Source organism: Anopheles arabiensis, chromosome X (genome assembly GCF_016920715.1).
Source record: "Anopheles arabiensis isolate DONGOLA chromosome X, AaraD3, whole genome shotgun sequence".
Classification (NCBI taxonomy): domain Eukaryota; kingdom Metazoa; phylum Arthropoda; class Insecta; order Diptera; family Culicidae; genus Anopheles; species Anopheles arabiensis.
The window spans coordinates 13,005,820-13,031,166 of record NC_053519.1 but is presented as its reverse complement, the minus strand read 5'-3'; the positions used below and the strand labels follow the sequence as shown (position 1 = coordinate 13,031,166).

General features: G+C 50.0%; 1 protein-coding gene across 3 annotated transcripts; it reads left to right on the top strand.

Annotated features, from left to right (window-relative positions):
- Nucleotides 1-2,501: 2,501 nt before the first annotated feature.
- LOC120905722 (zinc finger protein 2) lies at nucleotides 2,502-24,972 on the top strand. 3 transcript variants are annotated; one of them, XM_040316755.1, is made up of 8 exons: nucleotides 2,502-2,614; nucleotides 6,662-7,255; nucleotides 7,341-9,127; nucleotides 9,198-10,891; nucleotides 10,979-11,170; nucleotides 11,233-11,409; nucleotides 18,723-23,200; nucleotides 23,273-24,972. In XM_040316755.1, the coding sequence occupies exons 2-8, from the start codon at nucleotides 7,064-7,066 to the stop codon at nucleotides 23,582-23,584; spliced, it is 8,832 nt and encodes a 2,943-aa protein (XP_040172689.1). In that variant the 5' UTR covers nucleotides 2,502-2,614; nucleotides 6,662-7,063; the 3' UTR covers nucleotides 23,585-24,972. The 3 variants fall into 3 exon arrangements, with proteins under 3 accessions (XP_040172689.1, XP_040172690.1, XP_040172688.1); XM_040316756.1 differs by having other exon boundaries at nucleotides 2,502-3,052; nucleotides 9,198-10,885; XM_040316754.1 differs by having other exon boundaries at nucleotides 2,502-3,052.
- Nucleotides 24,973-25,347: the final 375 nt, after the last annotated feature.

Here is a 25,347-nt window from a genome sequence, read left to right as displayed (position 1 = left end):
CTGCCACCTCAATTTGGGAAGATCCTCCACGCCTCCTCTGTCCTTGTGGACGGCCTAAAAAGACTTTACGGGCTGGGTCGTCCGTTTCCATGCGTATAACATGGCCAGGCCACCGGCGCCTGGCGAGCTTGATACGCTGTACGACAGTACGAGGTCGCCGTACATTCGCCTATCTGCACGTCACGCCTGCGTAGGTTTTGGTGATTTGAATTCAAAATTGGGTAGAATCTGTGTGCAATGATAACAGTTCATGTTGAGTAAAATCCTTATAATGTTGGCTGATTGTCTCTGAAAGAACATCATTTTAACTCATTCAAATTAAGCTACTCCGCGAGAACACGAAAATCAATCAAATCCTAGATCTTTTCAGTGCAATGAAGAATATCCTGTTTACTATTTGAACTTTGGTAATGATCTTTGCTGGAATATGCCCCAAGGGCCAAAAATTTACTAAACGAACGCTCTGGAAGGTGTTATTCGATGCGCGGGGGTAGACCACGATATCCAAGGCACGATCCTCTACCGGTCTCTCCAATTTCTTGGCTTCGCGAATGATATCGACATCATCGGCGGGACAACAGCGAGGGTATGTGAGGCGTACACCCGACTCAAACGCGAAGCATCAAGAATTGTATTTTGAATCAATGCGATGAAGACGAAGTACCTGCTTGCCAGTGACTCAGATCATCTTCAAAGAATAACGAATCTCTAATGATTAACGAATCTTCAAAGAACCATGAATCTCTAAAGAGTCACGAATCTTCATAGATCCATGAGTCATCAAAAGATCATAAATCTCTTAATATTCTTGAATCTCCAAGACTTGATGGATCAATAAGCTTCATAAGTCTATTAAAATTCATAAATCTCCAGAGATTCATCAATCTTTAGGGATGTATGATTTCCAAAACATTGTAGTTTCCCAATCCCACCTAAAACATGCCCGTTGTGGTTTCAAGCATTGCATTCAACCATCTCCCCGTATCAAAACAAACTATCAAGCTACGTGGTACTTTCCAAGAAGTCTCGAAAGCCTGTATAGGCTGCCATGATCTCGTAGGTTGTTACGCCAAGAAGATGAATAACAAAGCTCCAGCTTTATGATTTTTTAGAGATTTATGAATCCCTAGAGATAAGTTAATCTTTCGAGACACAAGAATATTTTAAGATTCGTGGATCTTTCGAGATTCAAGATCGTTTCATAATTCATGAATTTTTCGAGATTCGTGAATCTTTGAACATACATGAATATTTGAGATTCATGAATCTTTTCAACCGAGATTCAGATTCATTGAATCATTCACACTACTCTATCGTGAGCAGGCCAACAAGAGAGAGAGAGAGAGAGGGAGAGAGAGAGAGGGAGAGAGAAAGAGAGAGAGAGAGAGAGAGAGAGAAAGAAAGAGAGAGAGAGAGGCGTTTTTTAAATAGAATTGGAATTCCCGAGCGAAATTTTTCGAGGATAATGAACATAAACTCATGCCATCTCTTTCTATTCATCAGCTTCTACTCTCTCACACGCATCGATGAACTTTTAGACATCTCTTTGTTCATTTATTCTATGTTCTATATTTGAAGGGTTTAAAACTGATAGATAACGATTCATATTCATGAACTAGTAATGGTCAAATGGTAATGGTGTAATGTTTGCACCATGGTCGAAATGAGTTCAATTCCATTTTTATTGTTTTCATTGATGATTTAAAGTTTTGATTTCTTTTTAAAACATGCAGCTCCAGTAACTTCAGACCCCTTTACTAATTGTTAGAAATGCGTGTTTAATAGTCAATCTATTATTTTTATTGTTTTATTTATTTCTTTGAATTCATTTAGTATCAGTACCCCTTCATACAACAAAACAAGCAAAAAGCACGATCATGAATAATAATATGGTGGCGCAACTAGCGAAGTGAAGTAGAATTAGCGATGTGGTTGGTAGCATCAAGGATGAAGCATGAGCATGAATTGGAATGTGAGGGAAGGGAATGAATCCGAATGTTCATTTCTATTTTTAGCTCTTTTTTGCATGGGTTCATCCTTCACGTGTGTTCACTATCCCCGAAAATGATCTGTATTTCGCTGGTCTTTTCGGGGATAATTCGTTAACGAAAACCAGCGTGGTCGGGAGCTTGGGTTGGTATCTCATGATGTGTTTGACAGAAGTTGACTGTATTGAAGGCTATTGCAGATGTGAATGTTGATGTTCCTGCACATTGTTATATCTTCTATTCTTATGTTCCAGTCCATTTGAGTTGGTCTTCAGATATTTTTAACATTTTAATATTTGTTTCAATAATGCTCATCCAACTGGATTAAAACGTTCCTGCCACTTTTCCCATCGACCAGTTAACGTCTTTTTTTGTTAATTTTGAAAACGACCCAATTGACATTTGCTCGAAATTGCCTTTCACACAACTGCTCGACTGGTAATTTTTGCCACTCCAGCAGTCGAGCGGTCGAGCAGTCAGGTATTAGCAGAAGCAGAAAAAATCCCCTTTTTTTCGGTGCTCGCAAGCAGCGCTGTTGTGTGAAGCCGAGTGTGCACGGCGAGACGAGCGAACACACAGGCACAGCAGCGCGTCGCAACTTCAGCAACTTCGTTCGTTCGTTCAGCGTTAGTTTCCCTTTCTTTTTTTTTTATTCCCCACTGTTTCCTTTTTCCCGGCCAGCTCTCGCCATTTGCGCCGTGCGGCCAACCGTGTTCGCCACCGTAAAAAATGGCCATCCCGAGCTGAGCACCCCAGCGGTGTTCCACACCCTGGTTGGGCAGCGATCCAAGGTGCTTTCCCGGTCCACCCCCTCTCCCGATCCCGAGGGAGGCAGATCCGCGCGGAGAAGGGCAAAACCCGGGAATGGCCGCTGCTACGGGGGGTTTGTTGGATTTCATCTTGCAACCTATTTTTTTGTCTGCTTGTGCTCGTATACGTGTATGTGTCGGTGGGTTGGTGGGCCGAAAAAGGGCCAGAGTCCCACTTTTTTTCTCGCAGCAGCAGCAGCAGCAGCACCGCCACCACCACCCGCAGGTCAAAGGGAAGATTCGTCGCACCGTTTGGTAAGCGTAAAGTGATTGTATATGTGTGCGCGTGTGTAGGCGCGTATGTGTGCACCGTAAACGAAGTGAAAATGGGCTTGGAGGGGGAGAGGGGAGGAAGCATGGGTGGGCAAAGGGGGGCGGTGTGTGTGTGTGGGTGGGCTTAACACAAGGGCGGAGAATGTGGGAGGGGGGGGTTGGCAGTGATTTTCATTTTCGTATGATTTGTGCCCATTTCTGCGTCTGTGTATGTGGGTGAGTGTGTGTGTGTGTGTGCGTGCGTATGTGCAGAGGAAAGCAGAATAGCAATCAATTTTTAACTTTAATTAAACGTGCGTTTATTTCAAACAAAAAGTGTTAAACACAATCTAAAGATGGCACGAAGTTCAATCAGCAGAAAAGAAGAAGAAAAAAAAACGAGCCACCCACCCTCCTCCATCACGCGGTGGGTGAAAAGGGTGTGCGTGTGTCCGTGCGCGCATGTGAACCTGTTCGTGTATGCGCGTGTGTGTGTGTGTGTGTCTATGTATGTGCGTTGGTGTGTGACAACTTAAATGCCAACAAAAAGTGACGATTATTAAATCGCATCGCTGTTGGCCTCTGTGTGTATCTGTGTGTGTGTGTGTGTGTCGATAGAGCGAAAAAAAAGCTTCCTCTTGTTGGGCAGGGGATGAAATAATTGGGAGATAACTCCCACCTCCCTTTCGCTGCACACGCACACACAGCCTGCCACCTCCTCGATCAATTCAATCGCAGCAATCAAATTAAAGAAAAAAAAAAGAAAAACTACGCGTCGTATGTCACGCAGTGCACTGGGCGGGCGAGGCGGTGGATGGTTTTTCTCTAAAACCCCACCCACCTGCACCCTCGCAGGCATAAGGGCCGAAGTCGCCCGAAACCCATCAGCAAAGCGAGCCTGGAGCAGGGAGAGAAAATGGCGGTTGGCGGTGCTTCGTTTTTGCCAATTTTCTTTTTTTGCAAATGTATGCAAAAAAAACAAGGCTGGGAAATGTCACCAAACGAAAAAACGCCTTTTTCAAACGGGGGAAAGTGCAACATTAACATAACACGCATTTCTATCCTTCTTATCGCGCGTCACGAGCGCGCACACACACACACACACAGACACGCGTGATGCATACTTCCCTTCCCCGGGTTACCACCCGCCATTGTTGCCGATTCCGATTGTTCTTGCGCTTTTCTTCGCTTCCGATAACAAGGGGAAAAGCAAAATTAAAAAAAAAAACTCCTTCATATGCGCGACACAGGCACACTCATCGGGCAGCGAGAAGCATCAAATTTTATGCTCTGGTTCGTCATCGTCACCACCACAAACAAGCACCAGTGCACAGAGCCTACACACGCACACACGCATACGGCAGCAAGAAGGAGAGACGAAAAAAAAAGTATAATAGGGGCGACTCTTTAAGGTGTGTTTATACAGCGCAAGCCTCGACCATGTTGCCTTCTTTGCTGCTGCTGGTTCTTCGTTTTAAGTTTTTTCCCCCTGTGTGTGTGTGTTTTTTTTTTAAATGGGTAATATGAGCTGTATGTTGTGATGACAACATAGACACACACACACACACACAGTACGGGGTGGTGGGTTGCGTAGGGAAGTGGCCGTTTTTTATGCTACCCAGTGGGGGAGGATGCCGAGGGTTGCGCGCGGGTGTGACACGAATGAGGACGACGAAAAGGGGGAAATTAACATAATCACCCCTAGGATAAAATGGGGGAAGGAAGAAAAGGGAGATGACTATGGCAGCGGCCATTAAATTTGTTGCACGAAAGCAATTAAACTATTTCGCTTTATTTTATGTATTCATTTTCTGTCCTTGTTTTTTTTTTAATGTTTTGTCCCTCAACGATCAAACGTGTTGTTGTTTTTTGTGACGAATTTACGGAGCAAGTGACAGTCGGGGTGAGAAGGGGCGGGGGGGGGGGGGGGGGAGTTAATGATGTTGGGGTGCAAATTAGCGTTGGGTCCTGCCCGCTTCCGTGTTTCGGAATCAATTCCGACTCTGGAAACGATTCCAATTCTGAAGCTAATTCTGAAGTCAACTCCGATTCCGGAATCAGAATCGACGCCGGCATCGGAATGGACCCCCGGGAATCGCAATTCGCTCCGGAATCGTAATCAGAATTAACATCGGAATCAAAACCATTTCTGGAATTCCAATCAGAAATTTTAGAAACGAAAGCTGTTTCGGAATCTCCTTGAGAATGGATCGTTTAACTAATAAGTTTGGAGTATCTGCGGCTATCAATACAATCGTAGCAGCATAGAGGACCGAAACACCTATTCTCATGGAGAGGCCGAAACCGACTCCAATTTCGGCACCATTTAAAATTCCGGAGCTATTTCCCGAGCCAATTCCAGAAGCTGATTCCGGACCTACTATCCGGAATCGATTCCTGAACACTTCAGAGCTAGCCGGAATTAATTCCGACGAAAACTTCATTTTTCCCATCACTAGTGCAAATGCAATTATTATTATTCCCCATTTCCATTTCCATTTCCTGTCCCTTTTCCATTTCCTCTACATTGTTTCCGCTCCCGTTTTCCCCTTCCCCTGTCCCGTGCGTTTATAATGTTCCATACCATCCGGCCGTGCCTGCCATTAATCGAATTACATAATTGTGACTCTAATGAACTCGCTTTTTCGCTCGCCATATATCAAATCTTACCTACAGCTTTACCTCCAACTATATTTATATAAACGTACATACACATATACAATCTTTTACCACTTTCCAGCTGTGCGAAAAATGCACCAAAACATACGAAAGTATGCTAAGCGAAACAAAACAAAACAAATGGATTCTCTTGCAAAACAAGCGTTGATTGCGATCTGTGTGCGATTTTAAATAAAATGTGTACCGTGAAGGCGGCTACACCACGAATACCGGAAAAACACGCAAAACGTACCTTTGGTGTTATTTTTTTTACTATATATATTTATATTCTACATTGTCTAAATTGTTTAAAGTGTTGTAATGTATTTTGCACCTGTTATTTATATTTACACACACCTTTTTCCCCGCCTCAAAATATTCCCAGCCCAGCTAAATGCATTTTCTTTCCAAGCGTTGTGATTATATTTAACTGTCTATTTAAATTTCAAGTTTTCCAACTGTATTTTATGAAGGAGAAAAATCCTACTGGTTTTATCAACCTGCGTACCAATGTATCAACTTTGCGCTGCGTCGTTACATGTCTTGCTTCTGCCACACATTGATAATTTACCACATTTGCTCTAGCGACGCCATTGTGTCACCCCAGCTACCAGCGTTCAAATAAATGCTCTTCATGATGATAATATCACCACACAAACGAGTGCATATAAATACGCGTGTGCGCAAAATACATCTCTCAATACTTAAACAAAGCCATGATTTCATCACGCAATAAGCATCGCGAATGGATTCTCTTGAACAAACACGTTGGTCAAAAACTGCGAACAAGTGTCAAACCATGCTAACCCGAAACATTACTCCCACACGGCTGGTGCGTGTGTGTGTGTGTGTGCGCGCATTTTTTTCCATTCTGCCACGCACCTGCCGCCCGGTCTCGTTTTTTCTCTCTTCTTTCTTTGTTTCTTTTCTCTTTCTTTCCCCCCAAAACCACAGGATAATCCTATTTAATGAAACGAACAACTTAGTTATAATGAAATTACGCGAAAAATTACATTTTAAGATTTAAACTTTAGAAAAAGTTTTACAAAATTATAAACCTCGCATTATTTATAACTTACATTTAACTATAATTATATCTTAATCATATATATATATATATTGAGCTAAATATATATGTATACATATACTATTAATTAAAAATTACCGGATCGCGCAAAGAAACCGGTAGAACTTATACACAAAGGAAGTGGAAGAAGAAGAAGAAAGCAAAAAGGCTCCATCTTTTACAATAAAACCACGCAACAAACAAAACAGAACGAACGAACGCAAGACACAAAACTCCACACAAAAATAAACACACCCACACACACCCAAACACCACAAAATTACACAAAGATGACTACTCGCAAACAGACAAAATTCTCCACCAAAATTCAGTTCTACCTGAAGCACAGAGAGTCGCGGATACTGAAGCTGTGCAACGACACGATCGGGCCGGTGCCAAACGATTCCCTCAGCAAAGCGATCTTCAGACTGTTGTCCAAACCGGTAGACAATAAAGGCATTATACAACTTTTTGTCGACAAGGTAAGGGTTCGTGAGGGGGGGGGGGTGGGGGGGGAGAAGGGCGTCTCCTTGAGCAGGCAACTCACGCAGTGTTGTTCTTCTGCAGGGCCAGCAAGCTGCTCAATCGACTGTCACGAGCAGCAGCAGCAGCAGCAGCAGCAGCAACAGCAGCAGCAGCAACAACAGCAACAACACTGTGAAGACCGTTCTGCCGGAGTATCAGAAGGAGGTGGAGCGCTTCCACGGGCGCATCATCTGCAACGACAACACCTGCATCATCGACCCGGTCGCCTCTCCCAAGAACGACAGCAATTCGGGCAATCCTCGCACCCACTCGTTCCGAATTGTCTCGTTCAGCAAGGAGAGCGGCGTCACCGCCGGCGGCGACACGTTCGCGCCCGCCGCCGACGACGACGACGGGCCGGCAGTGGTCGGTGGTGCCGGTGCGGCGCAGGAGCAGGAGCAGGCACAGAACCTCATCACCCGGTCGCCGCCGGCCGCACGGTCCCCGTCGGCCGGTCCGGCTGCTGCCGCCAGCGTGGTACCGCTGGCGGGCTCGACCAGCAGCCACAAGGCGATCCTGATGTGCTTCAGCTGCAAGCTCAGCTTCGGCACCTGCCGGTCCTTTATAGCGCATGCCAAAATCGAGCACAGTCTCACACTGAACGACTACGAGCGGATGCTGCTGGAGAAGAACTACAGCAGTGCCATCATACAGACGAACGCGGAGAAGCAGTTCTTTTTCCTGGTTCCTTTCGAAGAGAAATCTTCAGCCAACAGTAACAGTAGGAAGCACGTGGAGGGCGACGAGAGATACAAGACCAATAGTAGTAGTAATAATGGTAGCAACAACAGCGGCAGCAACAGCAGCAGCAGTAGCAGCAGCAACAGCAGCAGTAGTAGCGGCGGTAGCAACAACAACAACAACAACAACAACAGCAACAGTGCGGCCAGCGCACTCATCGGACCCGGAAGCGGTACGGCCGTCGGGGGCGGCCCCATCCTGGGTAGTGGCGGCAACATCAATGGCAATCACAGCAGCAGCATCAACAACAACGGCAGCAATGGCAACAGCAACAATCTTATGAGCAGTACCGCCAACAACGGCATCCTGGGGCTACTCTCGCATCAACAGCAGCTCCAAGCACACCAACAACAGCAGCAACAGCAGCAGCAGCAGCACCAGCAACAGCAACTCCAGCTACAGCAGCACCACCTGCAGCAGTCGGCGATGGGCCTGCCGGCGGATGTGTTCGCGCCCGGCAGCCTCGGGTTCGACGCCGGTGGCGGCTTCCCGAAGCTTGTCGCCAACAATGCGCTGCTGTACGAGATGGACAGCAAGCTGCAGCAGAGCTGGAAGCTGGCGGCGGAAAAGTACAGCAACGCGATGAACGAGAGTGCGGCGATTGCGGCGGCTGCGGCGGCTGCTGCTGCTGCCGCGGCCGCTGCTGCCGGCAGCGAGGGCGAGAAGAAGGGTGGCGTGGCCAGTGCGGCGGCGGCCGCCGTCAGTGGGAAGCTGCTGACCGACTTCCTGAACCAGCAGAAGATGCTCTCGTCCGTGGGGGAGAACCTGTACGGCAAGCAGAACAAGTTCCTCGAGCTGATCAGCTCGGCGGCTGACATGAAGCTGAACCCGCTGGCGGCGGCTGCGGTGGCGGCTGTTGCCTCCAACAAGGGCGCGCCCGGACCGGCGGAGCTCGGGGCAGGAGGCGGCGGCGGTGGTGTTGGTGGTGGTGCCGGTGGTGGTGGTGCTGGTGGTGACTTCCATCTGAAGAAGTACAGCCCGGTCGATCTGTACAAGCAGCTGATCGCGAACAACTTCCGCCCGGAGGCGATGGACGTCGGGGAGGAGCTGAAGAGCGAACATCAGATCAGCGTGAAGAAGCTGGAACCGTAAGTAGACAAGTGTACGGGGCAGGGCACGGCAGAATCTGCTCCAACTCACTCGCTTTCACGCTTGCAGGGAACCGTCGACGGCGTTCCGGAACAGCAACTTCAGCCCGAACATCTCGACGCGCAACTCGTGCAAGACGCTCAAGTGTCCGCAGTGCAACTGGCACTACAAGTACCAGGAAACGCTCGAGATACACATGCGCGAGAAGCACCCGGACGGCGAGACGGCCTGCAGCTACTGTCTGGCCGGGCAGGCCCATCCGCGGCTGGCGCGCGGTGAATCGTACACGTGCGGGTACAAACCGTACCGCTGCGACATCTGCAACTACTCCACCACGACCAAGGGCAACCTGTCGATCCACATGCAGAGCGACAAGCATCTGAACAACATGCAGGACCTGAACGGCATGATGAACAAGAGCAACCAGAGCTTCCTGAACCTTGCGACGCTGCAGGCGAACGAGAAGGTGGTGAACAGCTCGCGCAACCAGTACATGGCGGCGGCTGCAGTAGCGGCGGCCAGTTCACCGCTCTCTTCACTGTCGGGCAAGCTCGGTGGAGGCGGCGGTGGTGGTGGTGTTGGTGGTGGCGGTGGAGGTGTTGGTGGTGGCGGTGGAGGTGTCGGGGGCGGCCCGGGCAGTGCCCAATCGAAGGAGAGCGGCCCGGTCGGGTACGAGACGGGCGGGCGGCCAAAATCCTTCTTCAAGTGTGACATCTGCAACTACGACACGAACATCGCGCGCAATCTGCGCATCCACATGACGAGCGAAAAACATATCAGCAATCTGAACTCGTTCCAGTCCAGCTTTAACCAGCTGAAGAGCCTGCAGAGCCTGCAGCAGCAGCACCAGCAGGCCCAGCAGCAGCAGTCGGACAGCCTCGACTACCTGAGCGCGATCAATCTGAACACGCTAAAGGAGGACTCGCCGATGGCGCGCGTGGACGAGTATACGGCGGCGGCGGCTGCAGCGGCCGCAGTGGCGGCTGCCACCTCCGCTGGCAATTCTGGCAACAGCAACAGCAGCAACAACAACAACAACAACAACAACAACAATGGTGGTGGTAGCAGTGGTATCAGCTCGGGCAGCCTGAAGCCTCTGTCGATGCCGTCGTCTCCGTTCGGCGCACCGCACGAGACGGCGACGCCCGATTCGCTCTTCCTGAACCAACCCTCGCCGTTCAGTGGGGCAAGCGAGCCGGGCACGGACCGGGACTACCACCAGCACCACCATCATCACCACCAGCACCAGCTGGACGAGGACAAGAACCCGCTGCACTTCGATCCGCCGGTCCGGCTGTCGCTCGACCCCGCCACCTACTACAGCTGTCTGGTGTGTGCCGACTTCGAGACGAACAGCCTGGAGGAGCTGAAAAAGCACGTGCTGAAGGACCGGAGCAGCAGTGCGATGGACACGATCCTGATCGCTGGCCAGGAGTGTCTGCTGTGCGGGCAGAAGGCCCACGACCGGGTGGAGATGGAGCGGCACCTGAAGGCGGACCACCATCTGCGCCGGCTCGAGCTGATGATCCACCTGCTGGAGGGGCGGGACAAGGCGGCCACCAAGCTGCGCCAGTTCGTTGGCCAGGAGCTGTACAAGAAGCTGCAGCTGATCTTCCCATTGGCGGAGGAACCGAAATTTGCGTACGATGAGATGCCAAGCGTCAGCGAAATTTCGCGCTCTCCGCTAATGCTGCTGCTCGAGCCGAAAACCGAGCTGATCGAGCGGGACTACGGGACCGGCGCGAACGGTATCGATGGTGAGCGTAAGTGTGGACTGATGTAGAAGAGGATTTTTCTTTTTTTTTGTTTTTGTTTATTCAACCATTCGTTGTTTGTTTTTGCTTTTTCAGAATCTTCTTCACCGTCGTGCCCGGACAACGTGCAGCTCAAGTGTAACTGCTGCAACTTCTACACCACCTCACTGGAGAAGATCGGCATCCACAGCCTGTCGGAGAAGCACATCTTCCGGCGGATCTGTTTCGACTATCTGCTGCTCATCTCTAGCGAAAAGTCCAGCCTGGCGACGACCGTTAAGAGTGAAGGCAAGTGTGAACTAACCCACCGTTCGTCGAACTTGTTGATGCAAATTGTTGGCTACTTGCAGATGGAACAAAGCAGCAGTCCTCGCCGAAAGCTAGCCAGCTGATGCTGACCTGCGTGCCGTGCTGCTTCAAGACCGACCACATCTACTACATGATACACCATCTGAAGAAGAGCTGCAAGGTGGAGCAGAACATCAACCTGCTCGGGCTGCGAAACATCTTCAAGCTGACGGCCAAAGGTAGGTGGTCTTTCCTATGTGAAAGTTTTTTAATTTCTAGCTTATCCGGAGGACAGTAAATGATGTTTTGGCAGTTTTGAAGTAAAGTTTTCTGCTACGAAAAACTCAGTTTAAATTCAAATTTGATGTCACCTCTCGCTCGGTGTGTCTCTCCTTAACCATCCTGAATGTCTCGGACTCCTCCGTGACAAAATTTGATTAACCAAGATGTAAAAAGGGATAATTCAATGATATAACTATATAATCCTTTCGATTATCTTTTAAGAAACTCCTTCACTTTTTGCCTTACAGGGTTTTCGAGGATTTTATAGACATGATCAGCGAGTTGTAGATTCGTTCATGCATATAATAGACGCTTTCAGCGAGATATAGAATTGTTCGGAAGTAGGCGTTGACATGTTCAGCGATTCTGTAGTGTTGTCATTTGTTTTGTTTACACCCTGTGCCGCAGCATTCAATTTTTCGTTCTTAAATACCATAAAAGTAGCAAATAATCATTCTCCAAGCTGTTTAATGCATAAATTAGTTGAAAAAAGCATATGTTTTCGAAAACTGTTTGTTTACCTCCTGATGAGAATGATGCAAGTTGCAGTCCAAGGGGTACGAAAGTGACAGCTCTACAGTATAACCGAACATGTCTACACCTACTTCCGAACAATTCTATATCTCGCTGAAAGAGTCTATTATATGCCTGAACGAATCTACAACTCGCTGAACATGTCTATATAAATCGTCAAAAACTCTGTATTTTCCAATTTTTGTGAGCGTATCCTCAAGTCATCGCCGATATTTGGTCTGGCGGTTGAACATCTTTTACGATTTCGGCTACCCGTATCGATTGATTTTCCCTGGCAGGCTTCTAACACAACAATCATGTTTCAAAACGCAATCGTGTCAAATTTCTTGACTGGACTCAAATGGTCCTTATGAGAGAGTTTGTCATGAGTGGCCGCTCGCTGATGAACCGGGTTTGCATTATTATAATGAGGGCTATTTAATTAAATATTGTGAGATACTACATCATTCATTCTTGGACAGTTCTTGACAATTCTTAAATGCTTGAAAGCAAGTTAATCACACCGATTACAAATAGTATCTGCGTCACTGGAGAGAAATACTTAGATCTGCCAATCACCAATTAGACTAAATAGAGAAGCGTCAGCCAGTTTCGGATGTAAAAGTCATTGCTGCGGGTACCATGATGTATTGATCGCTGCACGATAGCGCATTATTAATCACGGTGCTTCAAGATTCCAGAAACTTCTAAGTGCAACGCAATGAGAGAAGCTTCGGGGGCCGGTTTTTGACCCTGTTTGATGGTCTAACGTTTGGCATGCATGGAATGCCGTAGGAACCAATGCGTACAGCCCAAATCATCCGGATCTTGCTATGGAGAGAATAATAGATGAGACTGATATCAAACATCAAGAAAACGAGTGGCCATAAAAATGTTGGACATTTTGCGGGTGTAAATGCTGCTCAAGGAGCTGAAACATCACACCATCATTTTGTGGAAGTGTTGACAGTAATTACTAGACAAAATCACCTTTAGGGAAGGTACTGAATTTCTACTTCCAAACCATATTCTTTTCGAGTACAATGTACAGGAAAATTGTTCTTATTCCTGACATATCGAACGTTGTCGCGCGCAGCAGTTGCGCTTATCCCGAATTAAAGTGTGTGGCGCAAAAAAAAGGCCGCTAATTTGTTTGCTGGTACGAAAAGACATCAATCATGCTACGGCAAGCCGAAATCCGTTGGCACGACACGAGAACGACTGCTCGAAATATGCTCGACCTGTCTGCCTTCATTTAATTGTACCTGCCCGTTCTCTATCTCGCTTTCCTCGCTCTCTGCCCCACCTACCGCTCCGGGGGCATACAGGCCATCTCGCTTGCACACCCCTGTGTGGAACAGTGTGTGTGTGTGTGTGTGTGTGTGTGTGTGGATGAATGTGTATCAATGGACGGAAATGGACATGACTCTTAATTTATTGTCACCTCGTTTCGCTACGGGTTTCTCTCTCGCGCTGAAGAAATTTATGAATGCCATCTTTTCACATTCGCTTTGCGGCACCGGAAACTGGTTTTATTGTAACACAAACGGCCGTTTGCGGCCGCCGCGGACCCATCCATCATGCTGCTACATATTATGTGCATAGGTGTGTGAATTAGTTGGTCGAAGAAAAAAACATAACCGCAATGCATGAGACAATTTGTGCAAACTGAGTTTCGATTTCTTTCCGTCGGTGTGAACGGTTGTCTTACATTTGTACATTTTGTTTGCACGTGCTAGGGTTGAAATAATGAATCATGAAATGAAGATAAATTAATGTGCCCCAACAACTTTGCTTCTTGGGTCTTAACTTCCAAATCTAATATTTAAAGAACAAAGTACGAAAAAAAGGAAAGGAATGAAGAAAAAAAACTCCCAAAAGAACGTCGATTTGTTTACACGCTCAATAAAATTTATATAAAAAATTCCACACAGGCAAAAACCCAACAACAACAACAAAAATGCAGAGCCCACGTTGCAGCAAGTCCGTCAAACTTTTTTATGGTGTCGTTTTAAGATTAATATTTTCATTTCCCCCCCCCCTCCTTTCCTATTTCCTGCTTGCTGCCCTACGTTTGGCACGCCCTGGCTAGCGAGTTGCTGGCTTAAAGCCCGCTGCGCAGTGTATGAATCACGAAGACGAAGAGGAAGACAAAGAAACAAAGTGCTAGGTAAAAAGAGAGACCCCTTGAGGTAGATAAAACACGTACATCGAACAGGGAATGGAAAAGAGGAGTCGATACAAAAGAAAAACAAAACAGGGCCAGAGGAAAGCCAGGGGCGAGAAGAGCTACATGAATAAGCAAATACATATTTCAATTGAGTGTGTGTGTGTGTGTGTGTGTGTGTGTGTGTGTGTGTGTGTGCAAAGAATAGAAAAAAACGCTTAACCCTAGGGATCCTCTTTCCTAGGTTTCGGATGGTTCAGCATTCTCGATCGCAGCTCACAATACAGCACGAGTAGACGAGAGATATAGAGAGAGAGAGAGAGAGAGAGAGAGAGGGAGAGAGTGAGTGAGAAAAAGAGCGCGCAGTGCTCTGGCTCACACTCGCTCCCTTTTCCGCGCAGCCGGTCGAATTAGCCACTCTGACGTCCGCACGCACACGCTGGGCTTGCGTTGAGCCGGTTTCTGCTCGACTTTTGTTATTTGCTCGGCATTTCTTTAATTTTTACCTCTTCCGCCGGGCCCCGCCAGCCCCTGCCCCTGTCGCACGTAGATATGTATGTGCTTGTGTGTGTGTGTGTGTCTGTTTGCGCACGTTGCTCGAGGGTTTGGTTTTTGAATGGCTCGGCGATCCGCTGTTGCTGCCCTTATATCGAGGTGTGTTTCCTTCCTTTTCGTCCGCCTTACGTTTCATGCCTCGCCCGCGATGGGCTAGGCTCGGATTCGGTGCGCTCCCTCTCTCTCTCTCTTTCTCTCTCTCTCTCTCTTGCATCGCAAACAGCATGGTCCGAAGAAGTGATCAGGGTGAAGGCACACACATTTATTGATACAAAGCAAACGTGCAGGGCGAGTGTGCGCGCGTCGTCACACGCAGGGGAGTTTGAGGGGAGAGATTTTTTTTTTATTTTTCTGTTCAATTCTTTTTTTGTTGTTGGCTGATGCGCCGGGCGATGCCAAGGGATAACTGGAGGGACCCCGAGCGAGCGAGAGAGCCGGTATCTTCCCGCTTCCAGTCCCTTCAGTTGCCATTTGGCCATCCGTCCGTCAGGATATCCTCAGACGCGCCAGAGCGGCAGCGCAGCGTAGCAGTGAACTGCGGCTCGTGAACAACGAATACGCTAAACTATTGTGTTTCGTGCGCTCCAGCACTCGTGATCGTGTGATAGGAATCGAAATCGCGTGTGTTTGTGTGTGTGTGTGTGTGACCACTGGCCCCGGCTTTGTGTGGCGCGTGTTTGTTTTTGAATGCAATTGCACGGCCGGCCCGGAGGACGCGGCGGCCCCGTGACGCGCGATGCGGTACGATTTTAACGCCCTGTGTACGTACGCTCCCACCCACCCAGGCCCAAGTATAGTAACAGTTCATCATCATCTGATGACACAAACCAAAACAAAAAACAAAAAAAAAACGAAAAACTTCAATCAATTCACACAGCAAAAAAAAAAAAGCCCAGCCGCAATCAGAACCGAACCCTGCCGGAAACGACGTGCGCAGCGACCGTCTTACGGGCGCAGATCGTCGTCGCTCGGTGGTATTAGCTGCGCAGTACATGCTGGCTACCCTCCTCCACCCCCCCCCCCCCCCAGCGACGTGCGAGAGTAAACAAAAGCGTCCAAACGTTCGCTCGAACACGCGCAAAAAAAGAAGCACGTAGCGAAGGGTGCACAACGCGCTTACGCATATTGCACACACACACACATACACGTACAGATGCGGGCAAGGGCTGATGAGGGTCCTCCCTGATCAGGTTCCGTGTTTGCACAGCTTGTCCCTTGACACAAGGAATGCGCAAGCGAGAGAGAAAGAGAGCGAGAGCAACGCGTAAATGTGTGCGGTGAAGCGAAACTGTGGCCCGTTCTCATCCGCCATCAATCTTTCGATCCCTTTTGTAATGGATAAAAAGAGAAAGAAAGAGAGAGAGCAGGAGAGCAAGAGAGGGAGTGTGTGAGAGAGAGAGTGAGAAAGAAAGATAGCATAATGTGGTAGTTATGCTGCACCACACACTTGCGCGATCCCTTTTTACGACGGTACGGGTTTGTTCTGGCTCGGCCGCACACACAGCGGGAGAAAAAGCAGCATGAATTCTACACTGGTCGCGATATGTGTCACTTTCTGTGTGTGTGTGTGTGTCGAACGTTAATGTTTGGTGTGAACGAAATGATGAATTTTATTGCCCATGCTTAATAACTTGAAACCGCCCGCCCCACCGACCCACTAACGACAGACCCGGACCCGGGTACGACAGCAAGTGGCCAAAACGGGGGGGAAAGATTTCACGCTTCAGATTTTGTTTCCATTATTAATTTTATCGCAGGCCCCGTTGGCTTTATGGGTTTTTTTTTAATGCTGCTGTTGGTGCTGTTGTTGCCTGTTTTGGAGAGAAGATTTATTTCCATGGCGACACAGAAGCATAATATGTTCGTACCGCCGGTCCCGTTGCGGGAGTTGTGTGCGAGCGGTAAAAGGAAGCAATCAAATACACGCAAAAGGGCGTGACATTCAATCAGCTCACTCCCGGGTTGCTCCGGTCTGGCATCCCGCGCGCCGAAAGGCTTGGGAAGCCTTGCTTATAACAGGCACAGGGCGGACTGTGTGTGCCAGATGGCCCTTTTCTACTGCTTCTAGATCTTTTCCCAACCAGGTTGGGATTTGGAAGGCGAATGGGAGACGGAAGGAAGGACGGAAGATGAAGACACAGGTAGACATTCCGAACCCTAATTCCAAAGATCTCTTGTAGTTGACATTTTGTAACAATAACATGTTGTAGATGTATTTTCCATCCGCAGATGAACATTTCTACTTAAGGAATAGACAATTCTTTCTTCAGAATTCAATACACGCACAATCAACTTGCATTTCCAAACCTTGGAAAAGGGACCTTATTCCCTGGATATCTTTCGTAGGTTGCAGATCTGCTCTCCACACTGCAGATTTCAAACGACAACTTTTGCGTGGCCATAGACTTCAAAAGGTATTCCAACAATGGGGCCCTTTCCGTTTTAAGTTCGTAGGCTTAAATTTCAGCCTGTCAGCTGTTTCAGTGTATAGCAGTTTTCGAGCAGTTATCTAAGTGGGTATAATATACAGGTGGATGTATGAATTTAGAAGCCTGAGTTTTATCCCTTCTGTTGATTTTGACAGTTAAAAGTTGTCATTGACAAGAAATGGATGTATTTTTTTGAATTTCTGGGCTAATAACCGTTATACACACATTTCTAAAGATTCCACAACTACCCTATCTTGAATATTTATATTTTGTACGGCTTTTAAAACATAATTATTACATGATCGAACATTATTTTAAATTAAATACACGATATCATAGATTCCAACTCTTCAACTTCGGTTATAAACTTTATATTCATAGATATTCGACATACGACTTTTTCGATTTACGCCTTGTTTTCGACAGAAAGCTTGTTTGAACAAAAGTTTTCACCCATCCTGCCAAAAAGTGATATTCAAACTTGATTATAAAAACATGCTATGAGACCACCTGGACTACATACACTTTGATTCTGGGTTCCATCACCAGATCTCTTTTATGCACCTAGGGATAAATGTAAACACCACCTTGTTTTGCCATTTTTCGAGCAGGTACTCGAATCTAATTCCAGCTTTGAGGCTAGAATGATCTAGACTGAAAATTGCAGACTAGTTTTATGTGTGGTTTTGTATGGCGTGTTTACATGATTTCAGCCTTCAACTGTCAAACTACATTAAAAAAAAAAACTGACTAAAATCGTGAAGGGCCCCAATATCGGAACAACTGAAAACCTCTGTAATTGGTGCTTTAGGCCAAATTCAGGGCTGCTGTGGGTTGATTTTTGCATCTTGTCCTTGCATTCTTGCTCCGACGAGCATTGTTGCTGAGATCACCAATCCTTCTGTCTTTTATATATCTTTATATATATTTTATCTTTATACGATCTAAGTCGTTATAATACTTGAGTCAGCTGCGAGATAACGAACGCCGTCAGTTCACTTATAATCAACTGCTCCTACGGCAATTGTGAAAATAAAGTACTAAAAAGCACTGAAATCGGAAGATTTTTCATCTCCGCTGTATAGCTCAGATATTGATCATACGGATTGCTGCCTGTTTTGAATGATGGATTGGATGAAGTTTACCAATACTTCTCCGATTACGAAATACGGGAAAAGGATGGGAAATTTACGACAGAAAATTCTACTTCCAAATTCTGCCCATGACTACGATTATCAAGTGTTAGAAGGAAGTACTGTGTGAGCGACATATATTTGAAGCAGAATAAACGACCCATTTTCATTCAAGAAGCTATTTCGACTAACGTATAAAGATCAACTCAGTATCAAAATCTAACTCAAACTCCTGTTGAGTTCTATTGAAGGTTCCGATACGATCCGATTCACAAAATACAGGAATTCGTAGAAAGGTTTATGTCATGTGTTCCCCGAGCAATTTGGAGTTCTTTGATTTTCCTCCAATATATCCGAATAATGTCAGAATAATACCAATATGATAATTTTTGAATATGCTTGTCAACTTCACTTCAAAATAAAAAAAAGCCGTCTACATCTATCCTATCCTTCTATCATCCAAACCGTTCCAGGCTTGGACGCCCAAGATGCAATGGATACGGGCGACAACGGGCTGTGCAGCATACTGCAGGAGAAGAAGATGTGGAACGGCGAGAACGCCAGCAACCGCCAGTCGGCCGGCGGCTGCAAGGATCGCTGCCTGGTGTGCAGCGTGTGCAACAAGTTCTCCTCGAAGAAGGTGAACGTGATGCAGCACCTGCTGGCGAACCACAACGCCGGCAACGAGCTGCTGGGCGGGGCCGAGCTCTCCCCAGCCGTGCCGTCGCTGGCGCGCAAACCGTTCGACTATCTGCGCACGCTGGCGGAGGCCCGCTGCGCCCAAAACCTGCGGCTCATCGAGAAGGTCACCTTCATGAGCGACTCGTTCGCGCTGAAGGAGAACTGCAACGACCTGAAGCACGGCAACCTGGCGGAGATGCTGGAGCAGTACGCGGCCCGGCAGGATGCGGGCGACGGCTTTACTGCCGCCCGTTCGCCGCCGCTCGAGAAGCAGCAGCAGCAGCAGCAACACTCGCCGACCCTGTCCTGTCCACTGTGTGCGGAGGCGTTCCTCGACCAGGCCACGGTCGAGACGCACGTGCTGCGCGTCCACAACATCAAGATGGACGGGCTGAACCGGCTGCTGAAGCTGGTCGATACCTCGCAATTTTTGAAAACGACCAACGGCAAACAGCAGCAGCCGCCGCCGCCGCCGCCGCCCGGCAGCAACAGCAGCAGCCCAGTGGACAAGCCCGGGTCGCCCCATTCGCCGCAGCAGGGCGGCAAGGAGGGTTCGGTGTCGCCCGGTGGAGGCACACCGAGCATCCGCTGCTCCTACTGCAAGGCGCCGTTCGACACGATGGTCGACCTGAAGATACACTGCAACGAGAGCAGCCACTTCCGGCGCAGCGCCGACTCGGACGATCTCGCCTGCTTCCTGCACGACTGCAAGGACGCGTTCGACAACCTGGCCGACCTGAACCAGCACTTCAAGGCGAGCCATCTGAACTTCCTCATCTCGGAGCACCACACGTACCGGTACCGGTGCAAGCAGTGCCCGTTCGCGTTCAAGACGCACGAGAAGCTGAGCCGGCACCTGTTCTACCACTCGCTGCGGGAGTCGACCAAGTGCTTCTACTGCGACCACCACTTCAAGAACATCCACTCGCTGACGGCGCACATCGCGGAGAAGCACCCGCAGGAGGCGCTGCAGTCGGGCAAACCGTCGCCGCCGGGGATCGCCTCGCCCGACGCGTCCATCCTCTTCTTCAAGGATCTCAAGCGCAAGATGCTCAACAGCCAGCAGCAGCAGCAGCGGAATGGGTTGAGTCCGCGGTCGGATCGGTCGGGCGGGCGGGATGCGCGGGACAGCGTGGATGAGGATCGGCTGAGCGAGAAGTCGGTGAGCTCGAAGAGCAGCAGCTTCTACTACGACAAGAGCCTGGACGGAAGCGGCACGTCGGAGGGTCGCTACACCTGCACCGACTGTCAGTTCAGCTTTACGGATTCCGGGGCACTGGAGCGCCATCTTGCGACGGCCTGCCATATGCCGCGCGACGACAAAGCGTCACCGGACTCGCTCGCTGCCTCGCTGATGTCTTCCCTCGCCAAGCATCATCAGCAGCAGCAGCAACAGCAGCAGCAGCAGCAGCAGCAGCAGCAACACCAACAGCAGCAACAGACCCAACACCAGCAGCAGCAGCAGCAGCTGTCCACGTCCTCCTCCTCCTCCGCCCAGATGAGCTCGCTGTTCTACGACATCAAGTCGGAGAAGTTCACCAACCCGAACCGGCCGTTCAAGTGCACGATCTGCATGGAAAGCTTCACGCAGAAGAACATCCTGCTGGTGCACTACAACAGCGTCTCCCACCTGAACAAGCTGAAGAAGCTGAAGGCGGAGAAGGGCTTCGCGCAGATGTTTACCGGCTCGCTGCTCGGTGCGGACATTGCCGGGGGAGAGAGCTGTCCCGATCGGGGCAAGAACTCGCCCTCCCCGACCGTGCCGTTCGGCGAGAAGGCGGCCACACCCTTCACGATGCCCGCCTTCGCCGAGGGTTGCGGTAGTGGCGAAAAGCGCAAGGAGGTGGGCGACGAGAAGGAGTCGGCGCGCAAGAAGTTCAAGTGCGACATCTGCAACGTGGCGTACACGCAGGGCAGCACGCTGGACATCCACATGCGCAGCGTGCTGCACCAGACGCGGGCCTGTCGTATGCAGGAGCGCAGTCTCTTCGCCGTGCAGCCGGCAGGGACGCCGCAGCAGCAGCAGCAGCAACAGCAGCCTTCGCCCCAGGGCGGCGACAGCAAGAAGAAGAGCGAGTTCCCACTGATCCATCCCATCCCGGAAAGCCACGACCAGTCGCCGAACATGCTGGACGAAGTTTCGTCGCTGCGCAAGCTCAAGTCTCCTTCGGAGCAGATGCAGCAGCAGCAGCAGCAGCAGCAGCAACTGCACCAGCAGCAGGCACTCGGCCCACTGTTCTGCGGGGTGCCCGTCGGTGGCCCCGACAAGCCGGAAATTTGCGTGTGCGAATGCTGCTACCAGGTGTTCCCGGGTAAGCTGATGCTCGAGACGCACCTCGAGCTGAGCCCGGAGTGTCTGGCGCACCGCAAGAAGCTGCTCGAGGCAGCCGCCGGGCTGCCGAGCGATCCGGCCGGCCCGCTGGGCTTCCCGGGCGATGGCGTCGGCTTCCCGCACCACCACCAGGCACTGAGCGAGCTGGCCAAGGTCAACCAGGGCGGCGGCGGCGGCGGGTTCGATCTCGGAGCGCCGGGCGACGCAGCCGCCCTGCTCGGCGCCAAGGGGCTCGTGCCGGCGATGGATCCAGCCGCTACGGCCGCCGCAGCAGCAGCCGCCGCCAACCTGATGGATCCGAGCTTCCTCAAGAACGCATCGCTGCTCCAGTTTGCCGCCTCCGATCCAACCAACAAGCTCAACCCGAACGCGCTGAACGTGCTGAACTTTATGCACTTCCACCATCTGATGTCGCTGAGCTATCTGAATCTGGCGCCGCAGCTAAGCTTCGGTGGCGTGCCGCCGAAGGTCGACCCGACCAAGCCGGACGGTTCGCCCGGCGGTGGCGGTGATCCCGTCGGCGGCAAGGGTGGCAAGACACCGTCGGGCGGCTCCGTCGTACTGCCGCCGGTCAGCTTGAACGGCAAGCCGCTCGATCTGAACCTGCTGCCGCACGGGCTGGACCCGAAGCTGGCCGCCCAGTCGCCGCAGCAGCTCGCCCAGGTACAGTCCGCGCTGGGGCAGCAGCAGCAGCAGCAGCAGCAGCAGCAGCAGCAACCCTGCACGCAGAAGCGGGCCCGCACCCGCATCACGGACGAGCAGCTGCGCATCCTGCGCTCCCACTTCGACATCAACAACTCGCCGAGCGAGGAAAGCATCCAGGAGATGTCGCTGAAGGCGAACCTGCCGCAGAAGGTGGTGAAGCACTGGTTCCGCAACACGCTGTTCAAGGAGCGGCAGCGCAACAAGGACAGCCCGTACAACTTCAGCATCCCACCGTCGACGAAGCTGAACGTGGAGGAGTACGAGCGGACGGGCGAGGCGAAGGTGACCGACCTCGAGACGGCCTCGTTCAAGGCGTCCGAGGTGGGCGGGTCGCTGTCGCAGGACAACTCCTGCTCGCAGGGCTCGACCGACATGAGCAAAGCGCTGAACGAGGCGATGAAGCAGAACCTGTCCAAGTCGCTGCTCGAGTCGCTCAGCAAGCATCAGTCGGCGACGGGGCAGGATTTGGTCGGGGCGGCCGCTGCCTTCCATCTCAACAAGAGCCTCTTTCCGGACAGCTTCGGTGCAGGTGTTGTGGGTGGCGGCGTCGGAGTAGGAGGCGGTGGTGTTGGTACAGGTGTTGGTGGTGGTGGTGTCGTCGGTGGGCCGGACTTTTCCGGCCCCGACACGGTGGGCGTAGTGTCGGACTACTTCCAGCGGGCGGCCGCCGACGCCCTGGCTGGGGGCCCCCTCGGGAGTCCTCTGTCGTTGGGGGGCGGTAACGGCGGCTCGTTGACGGCCGGAAATGGAGGCAGCGGTGGCGGCGGCGGCGCAGGTGGTGGCGGTGGCGGTGGTGGAGGCAACGCCGGTGGCAAGAAGAAGAAGATCAAGTCGGAATCGTCCAACGACAGCCCGACGCCGGCCGACCTGCAGCTCGACTCGTCCAACTCTAGCCCGATGCCGATGCGGCCGCCGAGCGCGATCTCGCTGAAGAAGCACATGGCCACGCCGCCGTCGCTCGTGGGCGTCGGCGACGAGATGAAGATACCGAGCCCGATCGAGAGCCCGGTCATCTCGCCGCCCGGCTCGATGGGGCTGCACGCGCTGCCCCCGCAGACGCAGCCGATCACCTGCTCGAACGGCAAGCGGGCCAACCGGACGCGCTTCACCGACTACCAGATCAAGGTGCTGCAGGAGTTCTTCGAGAACAACTCCTACCCGAAGGACAGCGACCTGGAGTACTTGAGCAAGCTGCTGATGCTGTCGCCCCGCGTCATCGTCGTCTGGTTCCAGGTAGGCGCCATTTGCACACCCCCTGTGTGTAACGCTTGTGTAACGCTTTGTTTCCTTCTCCCCCCCCCCCAGAACGCTCGCCAGAAGCAGCGCAAAATCTACGAAAACCAGCCGAACCCGACGTTCGAGTCGGACGAGAAGAAGGCGATCAACATCAACTACACGTGCAAGAAGTGCAACCTGGTGTTCCAGCGGTACTACGAGCTGATCCGGCACCAGAAGAACCACTGCTTCAAGGAGGAGAGCAACAAGCGGTCGGCCAAGGCGCAGCTGGCCGCCGCCCAGATCGCCCACTCCTTCACGAGCGGCAGCGAGGACTCGGACTCGAGCCTGGACGTCAGCCGGCGCGAGTTTCAGCCGCGCGAGAACGACTGCCCTTTCTAGGAGCCGTGGGGCGGCTGGCGGGCCCCGGCCAGCATGCAGCACTAAGGGGCAGCATGCGCGTGCGCCGTGGCGTCCCTTAAGCCTCCCCCTTTTACTTACCCCGCGTCACCCCTCCCCCCACACGCTGTTGGGCGCCTTCATCCCGCTCTGTTTTTAGCGTTTGTGAACCCTTTACCCGAGGGTAATATTGCTTCCAGTGTCCTCCCTCCTTTCCCTCAAATGCTCCTAAAATTATTATTTTCTTTCCCCCAATATGCTCCCCTCCCCCCCCCCCCTTCTCTCTGTATGTCCCTCTCCTTCTCACTGTATCCTCGTTGAAGAGACAGAAAAAAAACACCTCGCACCTCTCGCGGCGTGGCCGGCGGCTAGTCTTTATTTTATTGTAATGCTTACTTTTTCAAACCTTTTTTTAGTTTTATTTTTACTTTATTTTTGATTAATGCTCTTCGTTGCTTTAGGTTCCTTTTTTTTTGCTCTTTTGTTTTACTTTTTTTGCCGCACCGCCGTCGAGATCGTTTTTTTTTTGTTTTTCGTTAACTTATATCGTTAGGATTTTAGCTTCATTTTCTTTCCTTTTTTTGGTTATTTCTGTCGAGCTTTTCTAAAAAACTAAAAAACAAAACGAAAAAACAAACTCGTCGCCACACCTAGCAAGGATTAGACTTAATGTGCCGTCATTTTCTTTTTTGTGTGAGCCAAGCCAATTGGAAAACAAACAAAACGCTCCATATTCCCTCTCCTCCCGGGCCTCCCCACTTTCTGACCCCGTTGCCCACCAAAACCGCGGGCGGAGCAGAACCTGGGCCCTGGGCAAATGCCGGGAAGGGGAACAAACCGCCATTGAAGCATCGCGCGTTTCAATAATTGTAATCGATTGATGTGTTAACTTGCTCCTCGCCTTGATTTGCTAGTGAATGAAAAGTCGTTATTTTTGTTTTATGTTTTTTGTGTGTGTGTGCGTGTGTGTAAACGAAGAAGAGAAGAAAACAAACAAATCATATAATTTATAGGTGATCGTTCTTGCATCGTTTATTTTTTGTATTAGATTTTTTGTTTTTTTTTTCCTATTATTATTCTCGTGTGTAGTGGACGTGTGTGAGTGAAGGGTTTTCTTTCTTTCCGCTTTCTTCCCGTTCCATCGCTGAACGCGAAGAAACCAGAGAAGAAGAAAACGACGACGACGAAGAAGAAGAAGAAGAAGAAGAAGAAGAAGAAGAAAACACTTGAGTTGTAAAACTTAGAACGAGACAATGAGTCGAAAATCCCCGCATCAAATGTAATGTGAAAGTTCCTAAAACAAAAGATCGCAAATATTAAGAATTTAGTTAGAAGAAGAAGAAGAAAAAAAAAGAGGAAACTAAGAAACAAAGAAGCGCCTGTCTTTGGTGTGTGCGTGTGTGTGGCTTTATTTCGCTTCCGAAAAATGGAAAGAAAGAACAAATGGCGTTTATTGGAACGTTAATTCTTGTTGCAGATACAGGGTTTTCCCGGGGGTTCTCATAGTTTTGGGACACTTCCTAGACTCTTTCCCATTGGAAGTGAACTTCGTTGGAAAGTGAACACTATGGCACCCTTTTTGGTCAGGTTCTTTGGAAATTCCTATTGGATTTGTCCAACAAGGGTGCTAGAGAGTTCAATTCCCATTACAATAAGTTCATTTCGCATAATAAAGAGTCAATATAACTATGAGAACTCCTGGAAAACCCTGTAATGCAGATAATTGCAAACATCCGTAAAGATGTTTATTAAACTATCAATTTAGT